We start from the raw sequence: 27,171 nt of genomic DNA, 5'->3' as shown, positions 1-27,171 counted from the left end.
TTGGGGTCTTTTGGGGGTGCTCTGTGCAGGGTTTTTTGGGGTGCTCTGTGCAGGGTTTTTGGGATGCTGAACAATGCCTGTGGGGCTGGTTCCTGCAGGCAGCTCCGTCCCCCAGGAGGGATCTGTGTCCTGTCCTGTGCCACGGGGGGATGCTGGGACCTGCCTGGGGGCTCACCCTGTGCCTGGGACATCCCTGCAGCTCCCGTTTGCCTCCTGGACATCCAAAGCTGAGACAACTTGGCACAAGGAGCATCCCCAGTGCCCAGAGCCCTGTCTGGGTGTCCCCCCCCAGCCTGGAGCTCTGCACTCCCAGCTTTTGGGTCAGTTCTAAGGCTGCTCTGCCTTTCCCATGGCTGACACCCGGGGTTTATTTTTAAATCCCCTCTGCCCCGTGCAGGTGTGGGGCTGGGAGTGCAGGGAGCTGCAGGGCCCAGCCAGCCCCAGCTCTTTCACACCGAGCTACCCTCTGTGAGCCCAGCTCCTGGCACTGCCAGCAGCAGCTCCCCGTGTCCCCAAGTGCTTCGGATGCTGCTGGTGGCCCTGGCCATTTTAAGAGCAGGTGACAGGAGCCTCAGCCGGGGCCAAGTGGTGCCGGTGTTGATTTATCACGGTGCAGATGTTCTCTCTGGTTTCGCTGAAACCCCACGCCGGGAGCTCTGGGCAGGGAGCAGGGCACATTCCTGGCAGGGCCACAGAGCGAGGGGGATTAGCTGGGATTTCAGCTTCTCCCGACTCCTTGCCCTTTGTGACAGCCAGGAGTGTCCCAGGGTGTTTGGGAGCCTCTGCCCGTGCCCCCCGCGGGTCTTTGATCCGCCCTGGTCCAGGGAGGATGCAGGGCAGCGGAAGGGGATGGGAGCTGGGATTGCCATGGCAACCCGTGCTGGGGATGGATGGAGCCTTTCCTTGGCAGGAGCAGCTCGAGGAGGGGCTCAAGGGCTCTGGGCAAGGTGATGGATGAGCCCTGTGAAGGGGAAGGTGTTGGGCATGGAGCCCTCCCCTGATCCTGGCATTCCAGAGAATCCCGTTCCCTCCTGGTTGAAGTTTTAATGGGGACAACTGGAGTTTAATGTGCCAGGGAATGGGAAAGGGGAAAGTGAGCAAATATTTAAAGACTGTTGAATCTCGTGTTCGCAGGAAACCTCACGGTTGTAAACATAATATTTTGGACATCCAATATCTCTGCTCGCTGGATCCCATGTGGGAATTCTCTTTCTGTGTGGAACGGGGAGTTTGGCTTCACATCTCACTTGGAAGCTTTGCATTTAAAGGTGGAATCATCACGTGTGCCGCTGGTCAGGGCTGTCAGGGGCAAACCCAGCTCCTTCCCTTCCTGCTCCATGGAATCAGCCTGGATGCTGTGTTTTCCAGGGTGCAGCCCAGGGGAGCTGGCTGCTGCTGTCCCCTGGAAGGTGGCTCAGATTTGTTCTGGAGCCCGGGAGCTGCCAGGGCAGAGCTGCCAGGGCAGAGCTCCTGGAGCAGCGACCGCGCTCGCTGCATCCCAATCCAACAGCCAGAGCTGGAGGAATAAATCTTTAATGGAGCTGCAGCTAAATGTAATCTGATCCAAGTGCCATGCCAAAAAGCCTGGAAGGAGCTGTTCCCGAGGCAGGGCACGGCGGTGGCACCACGGGGGCTGGTGGCACTCGTGGTGCCAGCCCGGCTGCTCGGCCACGGCGCCAGGGCTGGGCTTGGGTTTGGCACTTGGAGCTTCCAGCCTGGCTGCTGTGGGAGTGCTGGGTGCTGAAAACCCTGTGCTGGGGACAGAGGTCACCACAGCAAAGTGTCCCTGCAGTGGTGGGACACAGGGAGAGGCTTCCCACTGCAGGGACAGGCAGGATACTGGGAAGGGATCCTTCCCTGGAGGGGGGCTGGGACACTGATGCCTGTCACTGCCCCATTCCTGGAAGTGTCCAAAGCCAGGTTGGAGCAACCTGGGCTCCTAGAAGGTGCAGGGATTGGGACTGGATGAGCTTTGAAGTCCCTTCTGACCAGGATTCCGTGATCCCCGGCTGCCTGCTGGATCCGTGCAGCCTCACGCTCAGGGCCACGCTGATCCGGTGACTTGGTGGCTGTGGCCAGGGTACCTGAGTCCAAGCCGTGGTCACTTCCAGCCGTCCCTGCCTTGGCACGGTGTGCCAGCACGTTCCCTGCCTCTGGAATTGCTAAGAAAAGCATCAGGTGTAACCCAATCACCAGGAGTGCTTCGGGAGGAGAGGATGGCCAGGAGTGTTCCTGTGCCTTTGCAGCCATGGGGAGCTCTGTGTGTACCCCTCGAGCAGGACCCGGAGCTCTGGGCTCTGTGGGGCTGTTTCCTCCATGGGGGTGACTCCAGGCTGGGGCAGATCAGGATTTTCCCAGTATCTCCTTGCTTATGGTGCCACTGGGAATGTTGATGGTGCTTGTTGGGTTGCTGCTCTAGCAGGAGCAGCGTGTCCCACCATCCCCAGCAAGGGTTGGCTGTCCTTTGGGATTTCTCCCTCATATTAGGATATTTGGGGGATCTTCCTTGGGGTGCTTGGGAGCAGGTGGAGCTGAGGGCTCCTGTGCTTTGGCTGGGCTTAAAACCCAGAGGTGCTGCAGGAGCTGAGCTGTGGGATCAGCAGGGTGAGCCGCGGGGTGGATTTGGGGTGGTGTGGGGAGCACAGGGGTGGCTGTCCCGGGAAGGAGGCTCTCCTTGGCAGCAGGAGGCCGGAGCTCTCCCGGTTAATCACTCGTGCTGTTGATAAGGAGCTCTGGGGCTGGCGGGAGGAATTTCGGGGCGTTTGATTCCGTGCCAGCGCTCGGCTCCGGCCATTGTTGTGGCGCTGGATCCTCGCGGCCGCTCGGCGTGTTTGCCTTGGAGCTGGAGCTGTTTTCACAGCTGCCTCGGGCAGGAGCAGCCAGAGTTAACCCCTGGGAGCCAGGACACGGCCATCCTGCCAGGAGCATCCCTGGAGAGGGACATGGCCATCCCTGGAGAGGGACACGGCCATCCCTGGAGAGGGACACAGCTGTCCCACCAGGAGCATCCCTGGGCTGTGACATGCCCATCCCACCAGGAGCATCCCTGGGGTGAGACATGCCCATCCCACCAGGAGCATCCCTGGGGTGAGACACTGCCATCCCACCAGGAGCATCCCTGGGCTGTGACATGCCCATCCCACCAGGAGCATCCCTGGGGGGTGAGACACTGCCATCCCACCAGGAGCATCCCTGGGCTGGGACATGCCCATCCCACCAGGAGCATCCCTGGGGTGGGACATGGCCATCCCACCAGGAGCATCTCTGGAGAGGGACATGGCCATCCCACCAGGAGCATCCCTGGAAGCTCCCACAGAGCTAATTCCTAAGGAAAGCATCAGGTGTAACCCAGTCTCCAGGAGTGTTTCTGGAGGAGAGGATGGCCGGGAATGTTCCTGTGCCTTTGCAGCCCATGGGGACCCCTTGGAGCAGGACCCCGAGCTCTGGGCTCTGTTCCCTCCATGGGGGTGACTCCAGGCTGGGGCAGGTCAGGATTTTCCCAGTGTCCCCATTCCCTGGTGCCACTGGGAATGTTGATGGTGCTTGTTTGTGTAGCAGGAGCAGCGTGTCCCACCATCCCCAGCAAGGGCTGGGTGTCCTTTGGGGTTTCTCCTCCAGTAGAGCTCCCCAGGGAGGCGTTGGTGCATCCAGAGCAGGATGTGAGGCTGGCACAGAGAATCCCACCGTGGGCAGGGGGCAGAGCAGCCCCCCAGCCCTGGTGGGTGGCCTTGCCAAGGTGTGCTTTGGAGAAACCAAACCCCCAGTGCAGCCTCGGGAGCGGGAGGAGGTGGAGGGGCCCCCAGCCTGGCTTTCCTGGGATGCAGCAGCTCTCCAGGATGAGCCTGGCTGTTGTCTTGGAGCCAGGGCAGGCCAGGCTGTGTGACACTGCCAGGCTGCTCCAGGACACTCACCCGTGCTGGGAACGGGAGGGAAGGGTCCCAGGGAAGGGCTGGAGAGCTTGAGGGGACTCCCAGAGTCCCTGCCTCCATGGGCAGGGAGGGGAGTTTGGGAAGGGAGAGGGGACAGAGAGGGGATTTTGGGAAGGGTCAGGGAGGGGATCTATGGCAGGGGACAGAGAGGGGGTTTTGGGAAGGGTCAGAGGGGAGATCTGTGGCAGGGGTCAGGAAGGGGATTTTGGGAATGGGCAGGGAGAGGGGACAGAGAGGGGATTTTGGGAAGGGACAGGGAGGGGATCTGTGGCAGGGGTCAGGGAGGGCACCCAGCGCTGCTGCCAGGAAGCCTCGTGCCACCCGTGGGAGGCTGCTGCTGGGTGCTGACTGCTGCTTTTCCTTCTTCCCTTTTTTCAGACAGAAATTGCTAAAAGACTGAACACGATTTTAGCCCAGATCATGCCTTTTCTGTCACAAGAGGTAAGGACTTTTCCACACCCTCTTTGAGGACGTGTAACTTCTCCCAGGGGCTTCCCCTCCCTCGCAGGCAGTGCTGAGTCCCTGGCTGGGGGCTGGGTGGGAGAAATGGGATTTAAATCCTGCCTGAGCACTGGAGAACCCTTGGGATGGGCAGAGCTGGGCCCTGCAGGGGCTCTGCTCAGCGTGGGGGGCTGCACTGAGCCCAGAAGGCTGCGAGGGCCTTCCCCTTTCCCTGAGGAGCTGGGAGGTGCCCTGGGCTGCTGCGCCCAAAATAGGGTAGAAAAAAAAGGGAAAAATGGGAAAAATAGGGCCCAAAAGCAGGGAAACCATGGCTGGGGGTTCTGCACCAGGCTGTGGCTGACCCAGGCCCTGTGTCCCCGCAGCACCAACAGCAGGTGGCCCAGGCTGTTGAACGTGCCAAGCAAGTGACAATGACGGAGTTGAATGCTATCATCGGGGTACGTGGACTTCCCAATCTGCCTCTCACCGTGTGTATTCCCCTTTTATTCCTATCATTTACCATATCCAGAGGCAACCCTGCGCTCAGGAGGGCACACGGGGCGGCTCCCGGTCCCCAGCCATCCCAAAACCCCAAAACTGCCCCAGTCCCACAGCTCCTGGCTGTCCCCAAACCCCAAAACTGCCCCAGTCCCACAGCTCCTGGCTGTCCCAAAACCCCAAAACTGCCCCAGTCCCACAGCTCCTGGCTGTCCCAAACCCCAAAACTGCCCCAAATTGCCCCAATCTGGCCCCCAGCAGGACAGGGCTGGGAGCTGCTGCCTCCCTGGCAGCTCCAGGATTGCAGTGGGATGCTCCTGGGGAGATTTGGGATGGGAGCCTCCCCAGCCCCTGAGGCCAGGCTTGTCTCTGCCGGGCTGTTGCTGTGGAATGTGCTGTGCCCTCTGAGGAGTTGTTGTTCCATGCATTGACCCTTTCCCACACAGATTGAGGGGTTCTGATTGAAAATGAACAATTTTAATCGTTTCTGTAATTGCTGTCACTGCCTTGGTCCTGCAGCAAACCCCGGGACATCGGAATTCCCACCTGGGCAGGTGGCTCCAGAGCTCCTCTGGCTTTGTTTCCCAGAAAATACTAATTTATAATGATTTTTATTTTTAATAACTATTTACACTTCATAGGCTTCAAGGGTCTTTATAATTTTCTGTGTCTAACTTGCTCTTCCATCCATTTTCCTGCATTTTATGGGTGTCACCCACTGTGGAATCGTGCTCTGGGCTCCTGCAGTTTTTGGGAGTGAGGAAGCAGCTGGATTACTCGTGGTGGGGCTGGGATGTGCCCCAGGAATGGGAGCTGAGTTTTGGGGTGACCCTGCACTCCTCACCCATTTGGGGTGGGCTGGGCATGGAGCAGGAGCCGCTGAAGGGGCAGATATTGGAATTCAGGTGGATGGGGAGGCCCGTGACCCCCATTCCCTGGATAATTGCTTGCCTGGGTCACAGCCAGGCCCTGCTGTCATTAAGAGCCAGCCCAGCCCTTTAATTGGCTCCCTGAGGAGCTCCCAGCAGGAATCTCCCAGCAGGAGTCGGGGACACCTCCCCTGGGCTGGCCCGGCAGGGAGGGACACGCTGCTGCCCCGTGATCCCACAGCCTTCCATGGCTGCTGCAGGGACGTGGGGCTGCTTTGGGTGCTGGCTCCTGCTCCTGCACCTGCTCCAGAGCAGAAAATGCACAGGAATTTGGGATTTTGTCTTTTTCCCTCCCCTCTGTGCAGGAAGTGGTTGGTTACTGTGGGGTGGTGCTGGCAGGAGGTGCTGGTGACCCCATGGCTTAGAGATGGTTCCAGGCTCATCCCAGAGCGTGGGGCTGCTTGGGCTGGAGGATTTGTGCTCCTGCACCTGCTCTGCTGCCCACAGAGACACAAAATCCAAAGGATTTGGGTTTTTCTTCCTCCCCTCTGTGCATGGAGTGGTTTGTTAGTGTAGGGCTGTTGCTGGTAGGAGGGGATGGTGATTCCATGGTTTTTAGGGATGGTGATCCCATGGCCTCACGTGGGTTTTAGGGGTGGTGATCCCAGGGCCTCCCATGGTTTTTAGGGATGGTGATTCCATGGTTTTTAGGGATGGTGATCCCAGGGCCTTCCATGGTTTTAGGGATGGTGATTCCATGGTTTTTAGGGATGGTGAATCCATGGTTTTTAGGGATGGTGATCCTAGGGCCTCCCATGGTTTTTAGGGATGGTGGTCCCAGGGCCTCCCATGGTTTTTAGGGATGGTGATTCCATGGTTTTTAGGGATGGTGATCCCAGGGCCTCCCGTGGTTTTTAGGGATGGTGGTCCCAGGGCCTCCCATGGTTTTTAGGGATGGTTCCAGGCTCCTCCTGGAGCACGGGGCTGGTTTGGGTGGCAGCTCCAGCCCCTGAGCCCCCAAGCACAGAGGATTTGGTGTTTTGCCCTGCCCTCAGCAGGTTGTTTTTCTAACATTGCCCACATGGACACGTCCCTGGGTTGGTTTGCTCAGCACTGGGGTGTCCTGGTGTCCCTGGGCTCCAGCCCTTGGTGGCCCCACTGTCCCCAGCCTGCCCCAACGCCCCAGTGCAGCTCCTGCAGCACCCAAACCCCCCCAAACGATGCCAAGCTCTTTTTTTGCCCCTTTTGAGGTCAAGAACTGTTAATTTTATGCATCTGGGCCATTGTCTGCAGCTCCTGCGCTCGGGGCTGGGCTGAAATGGAGCCTTGATTTGGTTGTAGCCCTGGAAATGATTGCCCTGGAAATGATTAAACTCCTCACTAAATTTAACGCCGGCGCTGAACTGAAGTGCTGAACCATTAAATCAGCAACAAAGGCATGGAGCGTGATGGACATAATCCAATTAAAGCCACTCCACCAGCAGACACTCCTTGCCAGCCTTCCTCCCAAATTTGGAGCCTCTTTCTGTGTCCCCAGGTCTGTGTGGCACCGCTGAGGGACCGGGGAGCTCCGTGGGTGTGCAGGGATCCTTGTGTGGGGTTGTTATCCCTCCCCAGCCTCCTGGGACACTGGGGACATCGCTCCCTGCCAGGCTCCTGCCAGCACAGGAGGAGCCCACGCTGGTGCTGGAATTCCCTTGGAGCCCCAGTGCAGCATCCTGAGATGTGGATGGGCTCAGTCACTCCACGGTCCTGGAATGCTGCTTGTCCTGTGTGTGTGTCACTGAGCAGGACCTCGCTCCCTGGGCAGGGGGATTTGGGCTTCCCAAAGTTCCCAAAGAGCCTCCCCGTGCCTGGAATGCTGCAGCAGGCCCTCAGCCTGTGGAGCTGCTGGAGCACAGCATCTCCAGGGCTGGGATGAGGGATGGGATGGGCCTTCCAGCAGGGGACACTCTGTGCCACCGAGTGCCAGGGGGGGTTTGTGCCCCTCCTCGGAGCCTCCAGGACCTCGTTCCCAAGGATGGTGCCCTGGGAAGCTGGGAATGCTGCAGCACCACCCCGGGATGAGCCCCAGGCCCCTTGGCTCACCCTGCTCTCCTGCCTCGGGAAGGACCTGCCTGGGACACGGATGGAGCTCCAGCCCTGCCCTGGCTCCTCCAGGACATCCCACACGGATTCTGCTCTCCCCTGCCAGAAGGGAGACACCAAGCCCAGCTGGAGGTGTTGCTGTGGCCACCAGGGATGCCGTGTGCTGACCTTGTTCCACGTCCTGAGAGGGGCTGTGCTGTGTCACCCAGCCCCTGCATGGATTTATCTGTTGGCAGCCTGAAATCCTGTTAAATCCCAGTTTTTTCTGGTCTGCTGGAGCAGCTCCAGGTGCTGATTGTTGTCCCCGTGGTGCTGCTGCCCTGCTCGTGGTGGGGCTGTGCTGTCCCCTGGGCTGTGCAGGGCTGGGATTGCCATCCACGCCCTGGGAGTTGGAGTGCTGCTGTTCCACGTCCCCTCTGTGGGTGGGAAGCTGCTGGGATGAGTTACAGCGTGCAGATCTTTCTGGAAGCTGGAGATTGCTGAGGACAAACCACTGGATCTTGGTGTATTCCTGGGATGGAATATGGAAATACCAATGCAGAGCTCCCAGGAGAGCAATGTGGGAATGCTTGGAGGTGCTGGGAAACCACCCAGGGCTGTTCTCTGCTACAATGGCCAGCCCTGCCTCTGGAAATCCTGTGAAATGGGGGTTGGGAAGAGCCCCACGGATCTGTTCCCTTTGTTCTGGTGCCAGAGGATTGATGCTGCCACTGAGGAGCTGCTGAGGGACCAACCTGGTGCCCCTCACCCCCAGCTCTGCTCCGTGCTTTGGGGCCACTCTGGAATGTCCATCCTGAGGATGCTTCCCATCCTGCTGGCAGAGCCAGCTCCTGCTTTTGGAGGGCTCAGGGATTTATGGATGTCCTGCAGCAGAGGCCTGTGGCCTTCTCCGTGTGGCTCCTGCTGCAGCTGGGATGTCAGAGCTGCTTCCATGGATCTCCTGTGCCTGGGGCTGTGGCTTCTGCCCCCAGCTCCCACCTGGAATCTTCTTCTGGAATGGGATTTCCCTCTCCATCCCTCAGGGATGAGAAAGCAGCTTTGGAAGGGCCTGCTCCATCCTGCTGTGTCCATGGAGTGGGACAGGACATCACCTTCTGCTTCCCAAAATGGATTCTTCCATCAGGAATGGGCCAGGGCTGCTCCCCCAAAACCTGGACTTGGTGTGGGGAAACTTCCCATGGAATCATGGAATGCTTTGGGTTGGAAGGACCTTAAATCCACCCAGTGCCACCCCAGCCATGGCAGGGACACTGCCACTGTCCCAGGCTGCTCCAGCCTGGCCTTGGGCACTGCCAGGGATCCAGGGGCACCTGGGAGCACCTTCTGCAGCTCTGGCCAAGAGGGGCTGGAAATGTCCGTGGTGGAACTGCTGGGAACATGAGTGGAGCCCTCCATCCCTGGGGGCACTGTTTTGGGGAGCCCTCCATCCCTGGGGGCACTGTTTTGGGGAGCCCTCCATCCCCAGGAGTGTTTTTGGTGTGTTCCTGGGGGTGTCCATTGGGCTGGCCCTTGTGCCAGCAGGTCCTGCTGTCCATCTCTGCCCCTTGGAGTGCCCTGGGACAAATCCTGATCCAGGCTGCATGTGGGGGCCTGGAGTGGGCTGGGGGGCTGTGCTGCAGCTCAGGTGTCCCCTCGTTCCGGGTGTCCCCAGCCCGTGATTCCCGTTGTGCTCAGATGCCCAGCTGTGGTTTCCCTGCTGGGGGGCTGTGGGTGCAGGCAGGAGGGTCCCAGGCAGCAGCAGCAGCTCCAAGACCCTCCTGGCTGCACAGGGCAGGCCCGGGGGCTCACGGAAGTGGCTCCTGGGATTTCAGCTGGTTTTCTTCCAAGGTTGTTTGAAGCAGGGAGTGTGTCTGGTTTTCCCTTCTCTCCCCAGAGCTGCAGTTCAGCTTTTTCCAGCTCAGCTGGAGCGGGCAGTGACTCTCCATGGCTGGAGGAGTGCTGGGATGGGATGGGATGGGATTCAATCCCAAAAAACCCTGGGAGCAGCTGGGGCCCTGTGCTATCCTGGCTGGGCTGCAGCTCCAGGGAACGTGGGGGGTTATGTCCAGCCCCATGGTGGGAATGGAGAATCCCTGCAGCATTTATCCAGTGTCTAAAGGGGCTGGGAGCAGCAGGGTCTGATGGGACCAGGCCATTGTGTGGATTTTTCCTCCCCCCATGCAGCACCTGGGAGCTGCTCCTGAGCAGATGAGCAGAGCTGCGCTGTGCTGAGCTGGCTGGGAGCCTCCTGGGTGCTGCAGCTTTCTCCCTCTGCCGGGTTTAGCTGCTGCCCTCCAGCCACGGAATCTCTGCCTCCTGGGTGGGATTCCTGAGGGTTTTTTTTCCCTTTTACTGCTGGAAAACCCGAACTAACCATATCCTCAGGGATGAGCGCTCTGGGAATGCAGGATTGTCCTGGGGAGCAGCCGTGTGTGTGCTGTGCCAGGGGCTGTGGGGACACCCCTGGGGACACCCCTGGGGACATCCTGGGCACATCCCTGGGGATATCCCGGGCCCCTCTGTCCTGCTAACGGGGCTTCTCCTTGCAGGCATGCAGCGGGGTCTCTCCCGGCGCCGCCGGGCCGTCCCTGCCCGGGCGGTCCCCTGCTGTCCCCGTCCCTGTCCCCCGCGGCTCACTGGCGCTCTCGTTGCAGCAGCAGCAGCTCCAGGCCCAGCACCTGTCGCACGCTGCCCACGGCCCCCCGGTGCAGCTGCCTCCGCACCCCTCGGGGCTGCAGCCCCCCGGCATCCCGCCCGTCAGCGGCAGCAGCTCGGGGCTGCTGGCCCTCGGCGCCCTGGGCAGCCAGGCTCACCTGGCCGTCAAGGACGAGAAGAACCACCACGACCTGGACCACAGAGGTGAGAGGGGCGGCTGCCCCCATGGCCACGGTCCCAGGCTGCCTTGGGGGAAGGGAGGGGAAGGTTAAAAATGACACCCGGGGGGCTCCGGGCTGGATTTGGGCACTTGCAGGGATCCAGCTCTGGGCACCCTGTGCCGCCTTCACAGGGAACATTGGATTTGGGCACTTGCAGGGATCCAGCTGCTCTGGGCACCCTGTGCCGCCTTCACAGGGAACAATTCCTTCCCAATATCCCACCCAAATTCCACTTTTCCACATGAAGCCATTCCCTGTCTCCTGTCCCTTGTCCCAGTCCCTCTCCAGCTCTCCTGGAGCCTCTTTAGGGGGCTCTGAGCTCTCCCTGGAGCCTTCGCTTCTCCAGGGGAACATTCCCAGCCTGGCTCCAGTCCCTGGAGCAGCTCTGTGGCCTCCTCAGGAGTTGCTCCAGGTCCCTCAGATGTTGGGGGAGCTCCCTGGTCCTGTCATGGCTCATTTCCCACCCCTCAGGTCGGCTGCATCCAGGTCATGGGATTACCCTTTTAGGGATGCAGAATTCCCTAAAATGATGCGCAGCCTTTGGTGGAGCCTGGCTGCACTTCCTGTGCTGGGCCTTAATGGGAAAGCAGCCTTCACCCTCCCCTTCCTCCTCCTCTCCATCACCACCAGGGCCTTCCCGTGGTCAGGGACCCAGCTCTGTGCAGCAGCAGCTTGGTGCTTTTCCCCATTATTTGGGATCTGACCATTTGTTAGCAGATGGAAGGGTCTGTGGATCCAGCTGCAAACCAGCAGTGTTCAGGATTGTCCTGGCAGGTCCCCCAGCACAGGAGGATCTGGGATATTTCCCCTCTCCTGCTAGCAGGGCAGGTTCCCACAGCCTCCCTGAGCTGTTGGGCTCTGCTGGGGGATTTGGGGTGGGAAAAAAAGCAGTGAGACAAAACTATTGGTAGCCATGCTCCTGTTCCATTCCTTTTTCTGCATGGATTGCCAGAGATTCCAGGGAAAATGCACAATGTGGGTGCAGAGGAAGGGCTGAGCCAGCTCCTGGTGTGGAGCTGAGCCCCCAGGGCTGTGGGGTGACTCCAGGGACAGACCTGGGGCTGCTGCCATTCCCTTTGCATCCAGGGCATGTCCAGATCAATCACATGGACAAAGGGGCAGGAATTGGATGGGAGAGAGAGATGGATGGAGGGAGATTCTAAAGCTGGAGAGAGCCCAGACAGGGCTGGAGTTTAAGGGTTTGACTTAAGAGCACGAGGAGGTTCTGGGTTTATTTTTTGGTTTAAGACTTATCCTAACTTGCTTTATTTTCCTGTCTCTGTTTTGGTCGTGCCCTCCCCTCTGCCCTGGCACCTCCTGAAGAGCGAGACTCAAGTGCAGTAAGTCCCATTCCTTCCTTTTGCTCCCACTTTCTGGTGGCTGCACGGCTGAGTTTGATTTATCCCTTAAAAACCCACCTGGTGCCTGAGAGCTGCAGGGCTGCCTTTGGCACAGGTCTTATTGAGCAATAAACCAGGCAATAAAATCCCTCATCCTGCCTGGAAGAGCTGTGCTGGGATGAGCAGAGTCACCTTCTCCGTGGTGGTGCTTTGGAAATGGGATTGAAATCCCTGTGCTTTGCTTGTGGCAGCACATCAGGAAATTCCATTTCCATCATTTTGGCTGAGTGAGCGTGGTCAGAGCCAGAGCCCCTGGGTGCTCGGGGAGGCTGGTTCCTTCCTGATCACCCTCCCATTTCCTGGGCCACCTTATCTGGGATGGGCTTGGTTATTTCTCTGTGTTATGCAGGGCTTGGAAGCTCGAGCAGCTCCTGACCGGGGAAATCCCTGGATTTTGGAGACACCTCAGAGGCTGCCCTTGGGATGGATTCCCTGGGAGCTGGGATGGGAGGATGTGGAGGGTGGCAGGAGCCAGGTGGGGCTCATGGAATGGGGCTGGGGCAGCACCTCCCACCCTGTTCAGGGAAGATGGGACATCAGGAGGAATTCCTCCATGGACAGGGCGGTGAACCATCGGAAGGGGCAGCGCAGGGAGGCCCTGCAGCTGCCCAAGCAGGGCCTGGCCGTGTCCCCGAGCTCCCCGTGCTGGTGACAGGCTGGGGCTGGGTCCAGGTCGGGCTGGGTGATGCCGGAGCTCGTTCCCCAGCCCAGCATTCCGTGTGAAAAGCTGCCAGGACAAAGCGCGGCTGAGCTGCGGCTTGGCAGCGATTTCCTGCCAGCCCCGAGCCCACAAACGGCCCTTTGGAGAGCAGGGAAGGGAAGTGCTCTGAGGGGGGAGCAGAGGGGAATTGGGCATCATTAACCCGCTCCTGGGGCGGGCAGGGGGCCGTCGGAGCCGGGCAGCTTCCCAATCCATAAACTGCGAGCCAGGGTATTCCCCGTGGAGGTTTAATGTGTGCGATAATCAGCGTTAGTCATTCATATTTTCCCCAGCCTTTGCCTGTGCAATAAAAAATATTTAGTTCCTTGGCGGCGGGCCAGGAGCGGGGCTGAATGGATCGATGCCTCTAAATGCCTGACATGATTCTCTGGGAGCTGCGAGGGTTTTCAGCATGACTGCCTGGGAAGAAAGAGCTCCGTGTTATCCAAAGCTGCTTAGTGGGGACCGAGGAGAAACATGAACTGCTTTGGTTCTCCCTTTCAGCCGGGGAAGAAAGGCGGGCACGGCTCGGGAACGCGGGGCTGGCAGGCTGGGGGAGAGAGCGGGGCTGGAGCCTGCTGATCCCAGGGACTGGGGAGAGGGAATGTGCAGGGAGAGAGCAGGGATGGATCCTGCTGCTCCCAGGGACTGAGGGGGAGAATGTGCAGGGAGAGAACAGGGATGGATCCTGCTGCTCCCAGGGACTGAACGGGGGAATGTGCAGGGAGAGAACTGGGATAGATCCTGCTGCTCCTAGGCACTGAGGGGAGGGAGCAGGGATGGATCCTGCTGCTCCCAGGGACTGAGGGGGGATTGTGCAGGGAGAGAATGGGAATGGATCCTGCTGCTCCCAGGGACTGGGGAGGGAATGCAGGATCAGGGCCAGGCGTCCTCCTCTTGTGCTGCCGTGTTTGCCTCCAGCCTTCCCTGGGAATGCCAGCATCTCCTGGGTTTTGCTGCTTGGAGCAAGGGCAGAATTCCCCCGTGCCATGGCACTCCTGGTCGCGTGGGTTTTCCAGGACGTTTTGTGGATGTCCTTTGGTACTGGGGCTGGGATGCAGCTGTTGCTTTGCTCCTCCTGGCTGAGGCTCCCAGCTCTGCCAGAGGGAGAGCTCCTGGGCTCTGGAGCTTTCCTGGGAATGCCAGCATGTCCTGGGCTTTGCTGCCTGAGACAAGGACAGAATTCCCAATGAGCAGAGCTGTGCAATTCCAGAGCTGTGCCCTGCTGTTCCTGGCCATGTGGCTTTTCCCAGATGATTTTATAAACAACCTCCTCCTGCTTTTTCCTGCTATTGCAGCAAAGCAGCTCAGGTGTCCATGGGCATCCTCACGGCATTCCCAGTGCTCCCAGCGAGGCTGATGTTGATCTGTCCCCTGGATCCTGTGGCATGGGGGGGACGAGGGGGGGGTCTCATCCCTGTCCCCTGGGACCTGCTGCTCGTGGAGCCCCGTTTCCTTCTGCCCCACCTTCAAGGCTTCTGCCATCCCCACAGAATAATTCCGTGTCCCCCTCGGAGAGCCTGCGGGCCAGCGAGAAGCACCGGAGCTCCACGGACTACAGCATCGACTCCAAGAAGAGGAAAGCGGAGGAGAAGGACAGCATGAGCCGATATGTGAGTGGCAGTGACAGCCCTGGAGGCCACGGGGACCCCTGGGGCAGCACCTGGGGGCAGAAAGCGGGGTTGGGGTGGTGCTTTGTAGGTTTGATGTGGGTCAGAGAACCTTGAGATCGTCCAGGCTGGAAAAGGCCTTGGAGGCCATGGGGTCCAAGCATCCCCCAGCACTGCCAAGGCCACCATAATCTGTGTCCCCAAGTGCCACATGCACTCCCCTGGCTGGCTGCACTCCTGCCCTGGCAGCCCCTTCCAACACCCGACCACCTTTTCCACGAAAAAAATAACCCCATATCTCCATCCCGGGTGTCCTGCTGCTGTTGGGGTGGTTTGGCTCCTCGGGGGGCTGATCCCCCCAGTTTTTGGAGCTCTCTGCGGGGTGTGACACATTTTGTGTTCCAGGACAGCGATGGTGACAAGAGCGATGACCTGGTGGTCGATGTCTCCAACGAGGTGAGCTCTGCCTTTGGGATGTGGGAGCCGATTCCTCGGGGGCCTCCCAACACCAGCAGGAGGGAGCCCCTCCTTCCCACTGTGGGAATTGCAAGGCTTTTCCCCCCTGGCAGGACCCCGCCACCCCCCGGGTGAGCCCGGCCCACTCCCCCCCGGAGAACGGCCTGGACAAAGCCCGCGGGCTGAAGAAGGGGGACGCTCCCAACAGCCCGGCCTCCGTGGCCTCCTCCAGCAGCACTCCCTCCTCCAAGACCAAGGACCTGGGCCACGTACGTCCCCCTGGGGCTCCCTGGGGCTGTGGCTCCCAGCAGCTGGAGCTCACCGCTCCTTCTCAATCCCTTCTTCCCACAGAATGACAAATCCTCCACGCCCGGCCTCAAGTCCAACACTCCGACGCCCAGGAACGACGCTCCCACCCCGGGCACCAGCAGCACCCCGGGGCTGCGGCCCATGCCCGGCAAGCCCAGCGGCATGGACCCCCTGGGTGGGTACAGGTGTCACCACGGTGTCACCGTTGTCCCCAGCGCAGCTTCGGCTTGGCCCTGACAACGGGGAACAGCAGCTCTGGGGGGGATTGCGTTTGTGGGGGATGAGGTTTATGGGGGACCTCATCTGGGTCTGGACGGCTGATGGGGTGAGGAGGGAGGGCTGATTGTGGAGTGAGCGGGGTTGGGATGAGGGGTCAGCCTCAAGCTGTGCCAGAGGAAGTTCAGGTTGGGCATCAAGAGGAATTTCTTTGTGAAAAGGGTGCCCAGGGAGAGGTGGTGGAGAGCCCCATCCCAGGGACGTGGCACTCAGTGCTCCGGGCTGGGAGGAAGGTGGGGTTGGACTCCGTGGTGTTGGGTTTTTCTGTGGCCGTGCTCTGCTCCGCTCCCTGCCCGTGTGTCCCCCCACTCCCTGCCCGTGTCCCAGCCGTGTCCCCAGCCGTGCCCGTGTCCCGAGCTCCCTGCCTGTGTGTCCCCCAGCTCCCTGCCCATGTCCCAGCCGTGTCCATGTCCCACTCCCTGCCCGTGTCCCCTCCCTGCCCGTGTCCTTGCCCATGTCCCCAGCTCCCTGTCCGTGTCCCAGCCATGTCCCCTCCCTGCCCGTGCCCCCTGCCTGACCGTGCCCCCTCCCGCAGCCTCGGCCCTGCGGACGCCCATCTCCATCGCGGGCTCCTACGCGGCGCCCTTTGCCATGATGGGGCACCACGAGATGAACGGGTCTCTGACGAGCCCCGGCGCCTACGCGGGGCTGCACAACCTCCCCCCGCAGATGAGCGCAGCCGCTGCCGCCGCCGCCGCCTACGGCCGGTCACCAATGGTGAGCTTTGGAGCTGTACGTAGCACTTTTAGCTCCTTTCTGCCGGGGGGAGGGCTGGGGGGGCTCCTGGGGCTGGGAGGCAGGCTGGGGCTCCTTCGCAAAGCCAGCTGTGCTTGGCTTGAAGGGGTGGGGATGGAGGTGCTTCGTGGTGGGGTGACGTGCATGTGCCACTGGGTTGGGGTTTTTCCTTCCTGGTCCTTGGCCCCTTACTTGTTCCTTGGCCCCTTATCCCATTCCTCAACCCCCTTCCCATTCCTCTCACTAAACTCCTGTTTTAAGGCAGAACAAGGAGTCAAACATTGCCACTAAAGCAGATATTGGGGTGTCTGCCACTAAAGGAGAGGTTGGGGTCTCTGCCACTAAAGCACGGACTGGGGTTTCTGCCCTCGGGGTGCTGTGCACAGCGTGGCTGAATCCGTCCCTTGGGGCTTGGGAACAACAGTGGGAGAGAGAGCATGTCCCCCCTGGTTCTCGCAGACCCAGAACCTTTGGCTGGTTGCCCTTCCTGCCAGGGGGAAATGCCAGTTAGCTTTGAGCAGCAGGGGAACAGCGGGAGCTGCCCAGTGTCCCCAGGGGTCATGGATGGGAAGCCGTGTGCCATTCCTGGCCTCACCGTGTCCGTGCATCTCTTGGCAGGTCGGGTTTGACCCTCACCCACCCATGCGAGCCCCGGGCCTGCCCTCCAGCCTGGCGTCCATCCCTGGAGGGAAACCGTAAGCGCCGCTTGGATTTTTGTGGGATCGGAGGGGACAAGGAGGGACACGAGGGAGGCCTTCACTGGGGGCTGGTGCTTCACTCAGCCTGGAGCTGAGCCCTCTCCCCCCGCAGGGCGTACTCGTTCCACGTGAGCGCGGACGGGCAGATGCAGCCGGTGCCGTTCCCGCACGACGCGCTGGCGGGGCCCGGCATCCCGCGGCACGCGCGGCAGATCAACACGCTGAGCCACGGCGAGGTGGTGTGCGCCGTCACCATCAGCAACCCCACCCGCCACGTCTACACCGGCGGCAAGGGCTGCGTCAAGATCTGGGACATCAGCCAGCCCGGCAGCAAGAGCCCCATCTCCCAGCTGGACTGCCTGGTGAGGCTGGCACGGCTGGAGTCCCCGTGGTGGGGCTGCTGCTGTCCCCAGGGCTTGTCCCCTGCCTGCACCCGCCTCCGATGTTGTTAATCATCTTCTCCCCGTTAACATCAGCCTCTCTACCCTACGTTGCCATTTGTGTTTCCTCTTTCCCCTGCTGCCCTCCCTTTCCTCTTCCCCCCTTAACATCCTGTTGCTCTTCTCCATTACCACCTCTTTGTCTCCTGTTACTGTCTTATTCCTCTTCCTGTTATCTGTCTTTCCCCATCAACATCCCTTTTCCTCTTCTCCCCATCAATGTCCCTTTGTGTCTTTCACCATCAACGTCCCCTTTCCCATCAACGTCCCTTTTCCCTTTTCCCCATCAACGTCCCCTTCCCCATCAACGTCCCCTTTCCCCATCAACATCCCCTTTCCCCTTCCCCATCAACGTCCCTTTTCCCCTTCCCCATCAACATCCCTTTTCCCCTTTCACCCTCAACGTCCCTGTTCCTCTTTTCCCACCCAGTTGCACTCCCTTCCTCTTGCCCCTCCACATCCCTTTTCCTCTCCCCCCCGTCCCTTCCATCACCATCTCGCGGTCCCCAGGCCGTCGCTGACGGTCCCGTGTGTCCCCAGAACAGGGATAACTACATCCGCTCCTGCAAGCTGCTGCCGGACGGGCGCACGCTGATCGTGGGGGGCGAGGCCAGCACTCTGACCATCTGGGACCTGGCGTCGCCCACGCCGCGCATCAAGGCCGAGCTGACGTCGTCGGCGCCCGCGTGCTACGCGCTGGCCATCAGCCCCGACGCCAAGGTGTGCTTCTCGTGCTGCAGCGACGGCAACATCGCCGTCTGGGACCTGCACAACCAGACCCTCGTCAGGTGAGCGCCCGCCGGCTGCTGCTGCTCGGGGAGCCTGCGCTGGGCTGGGCTGGGAAGGGCCTTAAAGGTGTTTGCATCCCATCGCCTTCATTTAGTCTTCTCTGTCTGTGTTCCTTTTCCTCTTCCCCCACAACAGCCCTTTTCCTCTTCCTTTTGTCAGCATTCCTTTTCATTTTGTCAGTGTCCTTTTTGCTCTTCTTTGTCAATGTCCCACTTCCTCTTCCTTCCATCAATGTCTCTTTTCTTCTGTCAGTATCCCTTTTCCTCTTCCTTTTGTCAGTGTCCCTCTTCCTCTTCTTTTGTCAATATTCCTTTCCTCTTCCTTCCATCAATCTCTATTTTCCTCTTTCCCCACCCCGTTGCTGTTTCTTTCCTCTTCTGCCCATCATGGTCCCTTTTCCTCTTCTCCCCATCGATGTCCCTTTTCCTCTTCTCCCCATCATGGTCTCTTCCCTCCCATCAACGTCCCTTTCCTCTTTTCCATGGGCAAAACCACCTTGCACTATCCCAGGTTGCTCCAAGCCCTGTCCATCCTGGCCTCAAACATTCCAGGGATGGGGGATGGGGAGTGCCCCATCCCCTCGGGGCTGGAGCCTGGAACACCCTCTGGTGATGCTGCACCATCTCCTGGTGCTCATCCCTAAGCCAGCCCCATCCTTGGCCAGGCTGCTGCTCCTCAGCCCGGGATGCTCCTGGATGGATTTCCAGGGATATTTGGTGTGGACGAGGCACACAAACCTCATCTCAGCGCCTCGAACGCGGCTCCGTGCTGTTCCTAGCGCTCCCCTTGCAGACCTCCATGGTTTTTTCTGCTCCCCAGGCAGTTCCAAGGGCACACGGACGGGGCCAGCTGCATAGACATCTCCCACGACGGTACGAAGCTGTGGACGGGGGGCCTGGACAACACGGTGCGCTCCTGGGACCTGCGGGAAGGGCGGCAGCTGCAGCAGCACGACTTCACCTCCCAGGTAGGGCCAGGGAGCAGGGGGCAGCCTCAGGGATCCATCCCCACGGAAAGCAGGGGTTCCTGCTCGCCCCTGGCTCCCTGGAGGGGCTTTTCCTGCTGGGAAAACCCCCTGGGAGCTCCGAGCATGGCTGTTCCCGCTGGTTTTGGGATGCCCCAGGAATGCTGGAGCCATGGGGCTCCCTGGATCTTGTGTCAGCTCTCCTTTTCCATCCTTGCAGGATGAGGCTGCTGTTGAGGAAGCAGTTCTTTTCATGGGCTGCCTGTGGATGTAACTGGGATCTCTGGATGTCCTGGGGTGGGATGAGAGCAGGGGTCAGGGATCAGGATCCTGCCTCCTCCAGCAGAGCCTCCCAGAGCCCTGATCCAGAGGGGCAGAGCTGGGACCTTGTGTCCCATTGGCAAGGGACACACAGGGATGGAGCCCTCCCAACGCAGGGATCTGCCTCTCCCCACCTGCTCCATCCATCTGGGGCTGGCCAGCAGCTCCAGCAGTGCCACAGATCCCAGAACAGTTGGGTTGGGAGAGTCACCTTGATGATCCCTCATCCCACCCTTCCGTGGGGGGCCGGGAATTCCCGCTGATCTCCCCTTACCCCACTTCTACCCACAGATCTTCTCTCTGGGGTACTGCCCGACGGGCGAGTGGCTGGCGGTGGGCATGGAGAGCAGCAACGTGGAGGTGCTGCACCACACCAAGCCCGACAAGTACCAGCTGCACCTGCACGAGAGCTGCGTGCTCTCCCTCAAATTCGCCTACTGCGGTGAGCGCGGCAGGGATGGCATCCTGGAGCCCTGGGGTGGATGGCTGGGGAGGGACCTGCAGCTGGGACACCTCCCTCTGTGCCAGGCTGCTCCAAGCCCCATCCAGCCTGGCCATGGGCACTGCCAGGGGTTGGGAAAGCGGGATGTCCGTGAACTGCAGGAGGGGACGGTGCTCAGCGCAGCGAGGGGGGATGAGCAGGGATGTTTCCAGCAGGATCCATCCCATGGATGCTGCACTTGGGGTTTATTCCCATAAACCCATCCCGGCTGTAGTGAGGTTTATCCCCATAAAACCATCCTGGCTGTGGCTGTGGTTATCCCCATAAACCCATCCTGGTTTTGGCAGGGTTCATTCCCTGGGTTGTTCCCATAATCCCATCGTGGCTGTGGTGGGGGTTATTCCCATAAACCCATCCTGGTTCTGGCAGGGTTTATTCCCTGGGTTATCCCATAAACCCATCCTGGTTGTGGTGGGGGTTACTCCATAAACCCATCCTGGCTCTGGTGGCTGTTATTCCCATAAACCCATCCTGGTTTTCACAGGGTTTATTCCCATAACCCCATCCTGGTTTTCACAGGGTTTATTCCCATAAACCCATCCTGGTTTTCACAGGGTTTATTCCCATAAACCCATCCTGGTTTTCACAGGGTTTATTCCCATAAACCCATCCTGGTTTTCACAGGGTTTATTCCCATAAACCCATCCTGGTTTTCACAGGGTTTATTCCCATAAACCCATCCTGGTTTTCACAGGGTTTATTCCCATAAACCCATCCTGGTTCTGGCAGGGTTCATTCCCTGGGTTATCCCCATAAACCCATCCTGGTTCTGGCAGGGTTCATTCCTATAACCCCATCCCAGCTGTGGCTGCAAACAGCCATGGAGCACCACTGGAGGTGGGAAGCAGCGCTGGGATTGTCCCAGAAGAGCAGGGCTGGGCAGGGCTCCCAGGGAACCCCCAGGTTTTCCCATTTCTCCCAAATCTCTGGGCTCAGACAGACTGTGGGGACAGGGAAGGGGTGGGGAGGTGGCACCAGCAGGGTTCAGCTGCTGATCCCAAACTCCCAACGCAGGGAAGTGGTTTGTGAGCACTGGGAAGGACAACCTGCTCAACGCCTGGAGGACGCCCTACGGAGCCAGCATCTTCCAGGTGGGAGAGCTTGGGAAGGCCCCGGGGTGGGGGCTGCTCCCAGATCCCATTCCCAATTACCCTGGAGAGAGGGGAGATCCTTTGGGGCGGCCGGGTGGGTGTCAGGTGTGGGATGTGGTGCTGCTCCCAGCATGGATGCTGCTGGGAGATCCTGGAATCCCACCCTGCTGGGAGATCCTGGAATCCTACCCTGCTGGGTTCCCTCTCTCCCTCCCACCCTGCTGGGTTCCCTCTCTCCCTCCCACCCTGCTGGGTTCCCTCTCTCCCTCCCCCCATAAACCCATCCTGGTTTTCACAGGGTTTATTCCCATAAACCCATCCTGGTTTTCACAGGGTTTATTCCCATAAACCCATCCTGGTTCTGGCAGGGTTCATTCCTATAACCCCATCCCAGCTGTGGCTGCAAACAGCCATGGAGCACCACTGGAGGTGGGAGGCAGCACTGGGATTGTCCCAGAAGAGCAGGGCTGGGCAGGGCTCCCAGGGAACCCCCAGGTTTTCCCATTTCTCCCAAATCTCTGGGCTCAGACAGACTGTGGGGACAGGGAAGGGGTGGGGAGGTGGCACCAGCAGGGTTCAGCTGCTGATCCCAAACTCCCAACGCAGGGAAGTGGTTTGTGAGCACTGGGAAGGACAACCTGCTCAACGCCTGGAGGACGCCCTACGGAGCCAGCATCTTCCAGGTGGGAGAGCTTGGGAAGGCCCCGGGGTGGGGGCTGCTCCCAGATCCCATTCCCAATTACCCTGGAGAGAGGGGAGATCCTTTGGGGCGGCCGGGTGGGTGTCAGGTGTGGGATGTGGTGCTGCTCCCAGCATGGATGCTGCTGGGAGATCCTGGAATCCCACCCTGCTGGGAGATCCTGGAATCCCACCCTGCTGGGAGATCCTGGAATCCTACCCTGCTGGGTTCCCTCTCTCCCTCCCACCCTGCTGGGTTCCCTCTCTCCCTCCCACCCTGCTGGGTTCTCCCTCTTTCCCTGCTGGGTTCTCTGTCTCTTTCCCACCCTGCTGGGTTCTCTCTCTTTCCCTGCTGGGTTCTCTGTCTCTTTCCCACCCTGCTGGGTTCCCTCTCTCTCTCCCACCCTGCTGGGTTCCCTCTCTCTCTCTCTCTCTTTCCCACCCCTCTGGTTTCTGTCTCTCCCACCCTGACGTGTTCTCTCCCCTCCCGCTGTCCCCAGTCCAAGGAATCCTCGTCCGTGCTGAGCTGTGACATCTCTGCGGATGACAAGTACATCGTCACGGGCTCTGGGGACAAGAAGGCCACGGTCTACGAGGTCATCTACTGAGCCTGGGATTTGCAGCACCGGGAATGCTCCGGGAATGCCGAGGGGAGGCCCCGGGCCCGGCCCCGCCGCACTCGGATTTATTTGGAGATCTGCAACTCTGGCACACATGGAAGCCCTAAACGGATTTTTATTTGGTTTTAAGGTTTTGGGGTTCCTTTTGATTTTTTTTTTGTTTTGTTTTCTGGTTCTTTCCGTCTGGCTTTGGTGGCACTATAAAGGACTCCTTTTTTTATTGGGACTTTTTTTTTGTGCATCCCGCATAAGACTTGTGAAAAATGTAAATACTGGACTAGGAAATAGCGTGGGAAGGGGGGACCCTCCCAGTACACTTAGTTGTGTATTTTTGTCTGCTGTAATTGTATTCCACTGATGGTTTTGGTGGTGGCAATTTTATTCTGGGGGTTTTTTTGGTTGGTTTTTTTTTTTTTGGTTTTTGTTTTTTGGGGGTTTTTTCCCCCTTTTCCTTCCCCCCTCCGGAAGTGTCCGTGGGGACTTTGCCATCCAGGCTGAGCAGAGATGTCCACTGGTGAAAAGTTGTTCCTCCTGTCGTGCGTCGTGTGTTAGTGATGGTGGGGAATCGCTCGGATCCTCAGCTACTGACGGGACATCAACACAATCACCTTGGGGTTTGTTTTTTATAGATGGATTTATGGATTTATCCTTATTTTTTTTTCCGTGCTTGGATGTTTGAAGAAAAGGGGAAGCCCACGCAAGCCCTTCTTGGTCTTCGGACAGAAGCAAATGAGGAGTGATTTCAAAGAAAGCTTAGAAAATTCAGCTCAGGGAGCCACGAAAGATAATAGCAAACTTATGTGTTTTGTATTCAAATGAAAGTAAAGAATTAGAATTGATAACCTTGAAAAAAAAAAGACAAAAAAAAAATACAGTTTTTTTTAAAAGCGAAAAGTTTACTAACAAGTAGGGTTTGTGTGTGGTGGGGGGCTGTTTGTGGTCCTTGTGGGCTTTATGGTCTTGTGTCTTCTGGTTTTATGGAGCAACTCCCTCCCCCCACAGGCCTTTTGTACTAAAGGGTTCCAAAAAGGACAAAAAAAAAAGACAAAAAAAAAAAAAACAAACGAAGACCTAACGGGAAAATAAAAGTATTTGTGTAGCAGAAGTGCTCACCTGTATCGTGGCACACGGCAGAGGATTTTTATACCGCATTTTTATGGATTATTTTTGGCGAGTTGGATCTGGTCCAAAAGGAGAAAAAAAAATGTTTAGGGTTGAGGGGAGAACGGTTTGGAGAGGGGGGAGAGGAGGATGGAGAGGCGGGACCTGGAATTGCAGCCCTGCCAGGAGCCCCCATCCCGTCCCGTCCCAGAGGGGCTGGGAGGGAGGAGAGCTCTCCTGGCCAAGCCTGGTGTTCCCAGCGAAATGAGGGTTCAGAGCTGAGCTGGGGGAATGTTCCAGGCCGGGGGGGCTCCGTGGGAGGGTGGGATCAGCCTGGAGCACTGATGATCCAAGGAAGGAAAAGTTCTCTAAAGCTGCTTTTGGGGAAAGGCGTTTTAGGGTGGTTTGGCTCAGATTAACGACTGGCCCTGGGGCCGGCAGAGCCTTGGAGGGCTCCAGGGCTGTCCTGGGAGTGTTTTGGGGTCGGTTTTGGGATCTGTGGGGGCAGCTCTGCCCCTTTGTGCCCCCTGACCCGGGCACAGCATTCCCAGCTCCGTGGGCTCCGGAGCGCGCTCTGCTCGGATGGGGCTGGGCTGGGCAGGGCCGGGGGCTCTGCGCTGTCCCTAGGGCCCCCCTGGCACTGGGGACACCCCCAGCTCGTGTCCCCCAGGCTCCCGGGGGGCTGCAGCTCCGCTGCTTGGTTTTTCTCCCCGGAATGCAGGAATTGCAGGAATTGCGTGTTCCGGAGCCGCCCGGAGCCAGGCTCTCAACTTCACACCAAAGTATGTAGCAGAATCTGTACAGCTGTTAATAACTACCACTGGTTTTTGTAAAAAAGGGCCAAAAAGAGAAAAAAAAAGAATAAAAAGTCAATGTACTGAAGCTCGACCGCAAGCAAAGTGTTTCTAAACCCTCGGATCCCTGGAATTTCACGGAGTGGGGGGAAAGGCAGGACAGGGGAGGGTTGGGGGGCACAGGCCAGCCCTGACAGGGACCCCCGAGTTTGGGGGTGGTGCTGGAGGTGGGATGGAGCCCAGGATCGGTGGGAGAAATCCCCAGCCCTCAGCATCTCCCCCGTCCCGTGGGATGTGCTGCCGGGGGCTGGGCTCCTCCCGGCGCATCCCAAACCCCATCCCTCCCTTCCCGCACCCTGGCACCTCTGCTCCTGCCGGGATTTGGGGTGGGAGCAGGGAATCCTGCCCCGGCAATCCCAGTGCCCGGGATTCCCAGCGGCATTCCCGAGCTGATGGAGACAAAGCCCTGCCCTGAGCTGGGCCAGCCGGAGCGTCCCGTGATGGATCGGAGGTGACAGGACCTGCTGGGAGGGAGGGATGGAGGGCAGGGGAGTGCTCGGGAGCGCATTTCCATCCCCTTGGAGGCTGGATGCGCCAGGGGCTGACACGGCGACCATCAAAAGGTGGGAAGGGCAAGGAATCCTTTGTTGGGAGATGGGGAGAGCCCGGGCAGGGGAGGGGAAGGGCCCCGAGTGGCTCCGGCTGCGCTTCCAGCCCTGCCCAGCAAAGGGAAGGGGCTCCCCTCCCTCCCTCCCCAGCTGCCCTCGGCACTCCGTGGGGTGCACTCGGCTTTTCCCAGGAGCTGCTGGGCTCTCCCAGTCCCGTTTGTGCTGTCAGCTCCCAGATTTTATAATTCGGTTATTCCCACGCCCCCTGCCACTCTGGAATTTTCAGTTATAAATCCATGGGGGGTTTTTAAAGGTGCTCTGAGGTCAGGCTTGGCCCACGCTGGCAGGAAAGGCAGAGCTGGAAATGGCCAGGAGCCCACGAGGGAATGGATTCCCCGGGATCCTGAGCACGTGAAGGTGGCACCTGGCATTTTTGGGTGGCATTGCCGTCTTGCTGGTTGTGGTTTCCTTGTGTGAGCGTGGAATCCCTGCACAGAAGGGCTCCCGAGGAGGCGGCCAGGGGTTTGGTCCTGGAGGATCAAAACTGCTTTGCCAGGCTGGGGCTGTGTCCCTGCAGGGCAGCACTGGGAAAGGGCCAGGGGCAGCAGGGCCGTGCTGGGCCAGGCCGTGTCCCATGCCATGTTCTGTGTCCCATGCCGTGTTCTGTGTCCCATGCCGTGTTCTGTGTCCCAACCTGTGCCATGTTCTGTGTCTCATGCCACATTCCGTGTCCTGTGTCATGTTCTGTGTCCCAGCCCACGTTCTGTGTCCTGTGCCATGTTCTGTGTCCCATCCCGTGCCATGTTCTGTGTCCCATGCCACATTCCGTGTCCTGTGTCATGTTCTGTGTCCCAGCCCACGTTCTGTGTCCTGTGCCATGTTCTGTGTCCCATACCATGTTTTGTGTTCCATGTCCTACGCCATGTTCTGTGTCCCAGGCCATGTTCTGTGTCCCGTGCCACGTTCCGTGTCCTGTGTCATGTTGTGTGTCCTATGCCCTGCTGTGTCCCCCATGCCATGTTCTGTGCTCCATTCCAAGCTCTGTGTCCTGTGCCATGTCCCATGCCACGTTCCAAGTCTTGTGCCATATTTTGTGTCCCATTCCACGTTCTGTGCCCTGTGCCATTCCATGTTCTGTGTCCCATCCCATGTTCTGTGCCCCATGCCACACTCCATGTCCCGTGCCACGTTTTGTGTCTTGTGCCATGTTCTGTGTCCCATCCCACCCCGGGATCCTGAGCACGTGAAGGTGGCACCTGGCATTTTTGGGTGGCATTGCCGTCTTGCTGGTTGTGGTTTCCTTGTGTGAGCGTGGAATCCCTGCACAGAAGGGCTCCCGAGGAGGCGGCCAGGGGTTTGGTCCTGGAGGATCAAAACTGCTTTGCCAGGCTGGGGCTGTGTCCCTGCAGGGCAGCACTGGGAAAGGGCCAGGGGCAGCAGGGCCGTGCTGGGCCAGGCCGTGCCCCATGCCATGTTTTGTGTCCCATGCCGTGTTTTGTGTCCCATGCCATGTTTTGTGTCCCATGCCGTGTTTTGTGCCCCATGCCGTGTCCTGTGTCATGTTCTGTGTCCCAGCCCACGTTCTGTGTCCTGTGCCATGTTCTGTGTCCCATGCCATGTTTTGTGTTCCATGTCCTATGCCATGTTCTGTGTCCCAGGCCATGTTCTGTGTCCCGTGCCACGTTCCATGTCCTGTGTCATGTTGTGTGTCCTATGCCCTGCTGTGTCCCCCATGCCATGTTCTGTGCTCCATTCCAAGCTCTGTGTCCTGTGCCATGTCCCATGCCACGTTCCAAGTCTTGTGCCATATTTTGTGTCCCATTCCACGTTCTGTGCCCTGTGCCATTCCATGTTCTGTGTCCCATCCCATGTTCTGTGCCCCATGCCACACTCCATGTCCCGTGCCACGTTTTGTGTCTTGTGCCATGTTCTGTGTCCCATCCCACGTTCTGTGTCCCGTGCCACGCTGAGCCGTGCCCACCCCAGCAACAAAGCAGAGCACACATCCAGCTCTGCCCAGGCACACCCACAGCATCTGCCCACCGGGGAACCCGGGATAACGGGATCTCCCTTCCCTTCCCTTCCCTCCCCACCCATTCGCATCCCCTTCCCATCCTTTTCCATCCCTCCCCATCCCTTCCCAGCCCTTTCCCCTCCCTCCCAGCCCTGCTGCCCTGGTGCCACCCCCGGCTTGGGGACAGATGGCGGCGGCGCTCGGGGCCACCCTCAGCTGTCGCTGCCGCTGCCGAGCGAGGGTTGCGCTGGCACCGCTCCCTTCGGCGGCCCTGCCTCTGCCGCTTTAATTACAGTAATTGAGTTATAATGAGCGATGGGGCGGGGGCGGCCCTGGGATGCTCGTCCTGCTCCTCTTCCCGGGGTCCCGCTGCAGCACGGCAGGA

General features: G+C 59.3%; 1 protein-coding gene across 9 annotated transcripts in view; it reads left to right on the top strand.

Moving 5' to 3' along the window:
• Positions 1-23,413, top strand: part of TLE3 (TLE family member 3, transcriptional corepressor) — a 29,481-nt gene extending 6,068 nt beyond the window's left edge. The window contains exons 6-21 of one of the 9 annotated variants that reach the window (XM_039722955.1): positions 4,308-4,370; positions 4,754-4,858; positions 10,354-10,663; positions 12,004-12,020; positions 14,274-14,393; positions 14,796-14,846; positions 14,960-15,115; positions 15,198-15,330; positions 15,967-16,163; positions 16,785-16,861; positions 16,977-17,226; positions 17,845-18,092; positions 18,913-19,060; positions 19,670-19,820; positions 21,578-21,654; positions 22,150-23,413. In XM_039722955.1, the coding sequence (XP_039578889.1) occupies positions 4,308-4,370; positions 4,754-4,858; positions 10,354-10,663; positions 12,004-12,020; positions 14,274-14,393; positions 14,796-14,846; positions 14,960-15,115; positions 15,198-15,330; positions 15,967-16,163; positions 16,785-16,861; positions 16,977-17,226; positions 17,845-18,092; positions 18,913-19,060; positions 19,670-19,820; positions 21,578-21,654; positions 22,150-22,257 (2,211 nt within the window). In that variant the 3' untranslated portion in view covers positions 22,258-23,413. Of the gene's footprint in view, positions 1-4,307; positions 4,371-4,753; positions 4,859-10,353; positions 10,664-12,003; positions 12,021-14,273; positions 14,394-14,795; positions 14,847-14,959; positions 15,116-15,197; positions 15,331-15,966; positions 16,164-16,784; positions 16,862-16,976; positions 17,227-17,844; positions 18,093-18,912; positions 19,061-19,669; positions 19,821-20,894; positions 20,972-21,577; positions 21,655-22,149 lie in introns of all 9 variants that reach the window. The other 8 variants (XM_039722954.1, XM_039722963.1, XM_039722957.1 and 5 more) reach the window with 8 other exon arrangements.
• Positions 23,414-27,171: the final 3,758 nt, after the last annotated feature.

Source organism: Passer montanus, unplaced genomic scaffold (genome assembly GCF_014805655.1).
Source record: "Passer montanus isolate IOZ18808 unplaced genomic scaffold, ASM1480565v1 scaffold5, whole genome shotgun sequence".
In the NCBI taxonomy this organism is placed as follows: domain Eukaryota; kingdom Metazoa; phylum Chordata; class Aves; order Passeriformes; family Passeridae; genus Passer; species Passer montanus.
The sequence above is the reverse complement of the archived record's forward strand: the minus strand, read 5'-3'. Positions and strand labels throughout refer to the sequence as shown.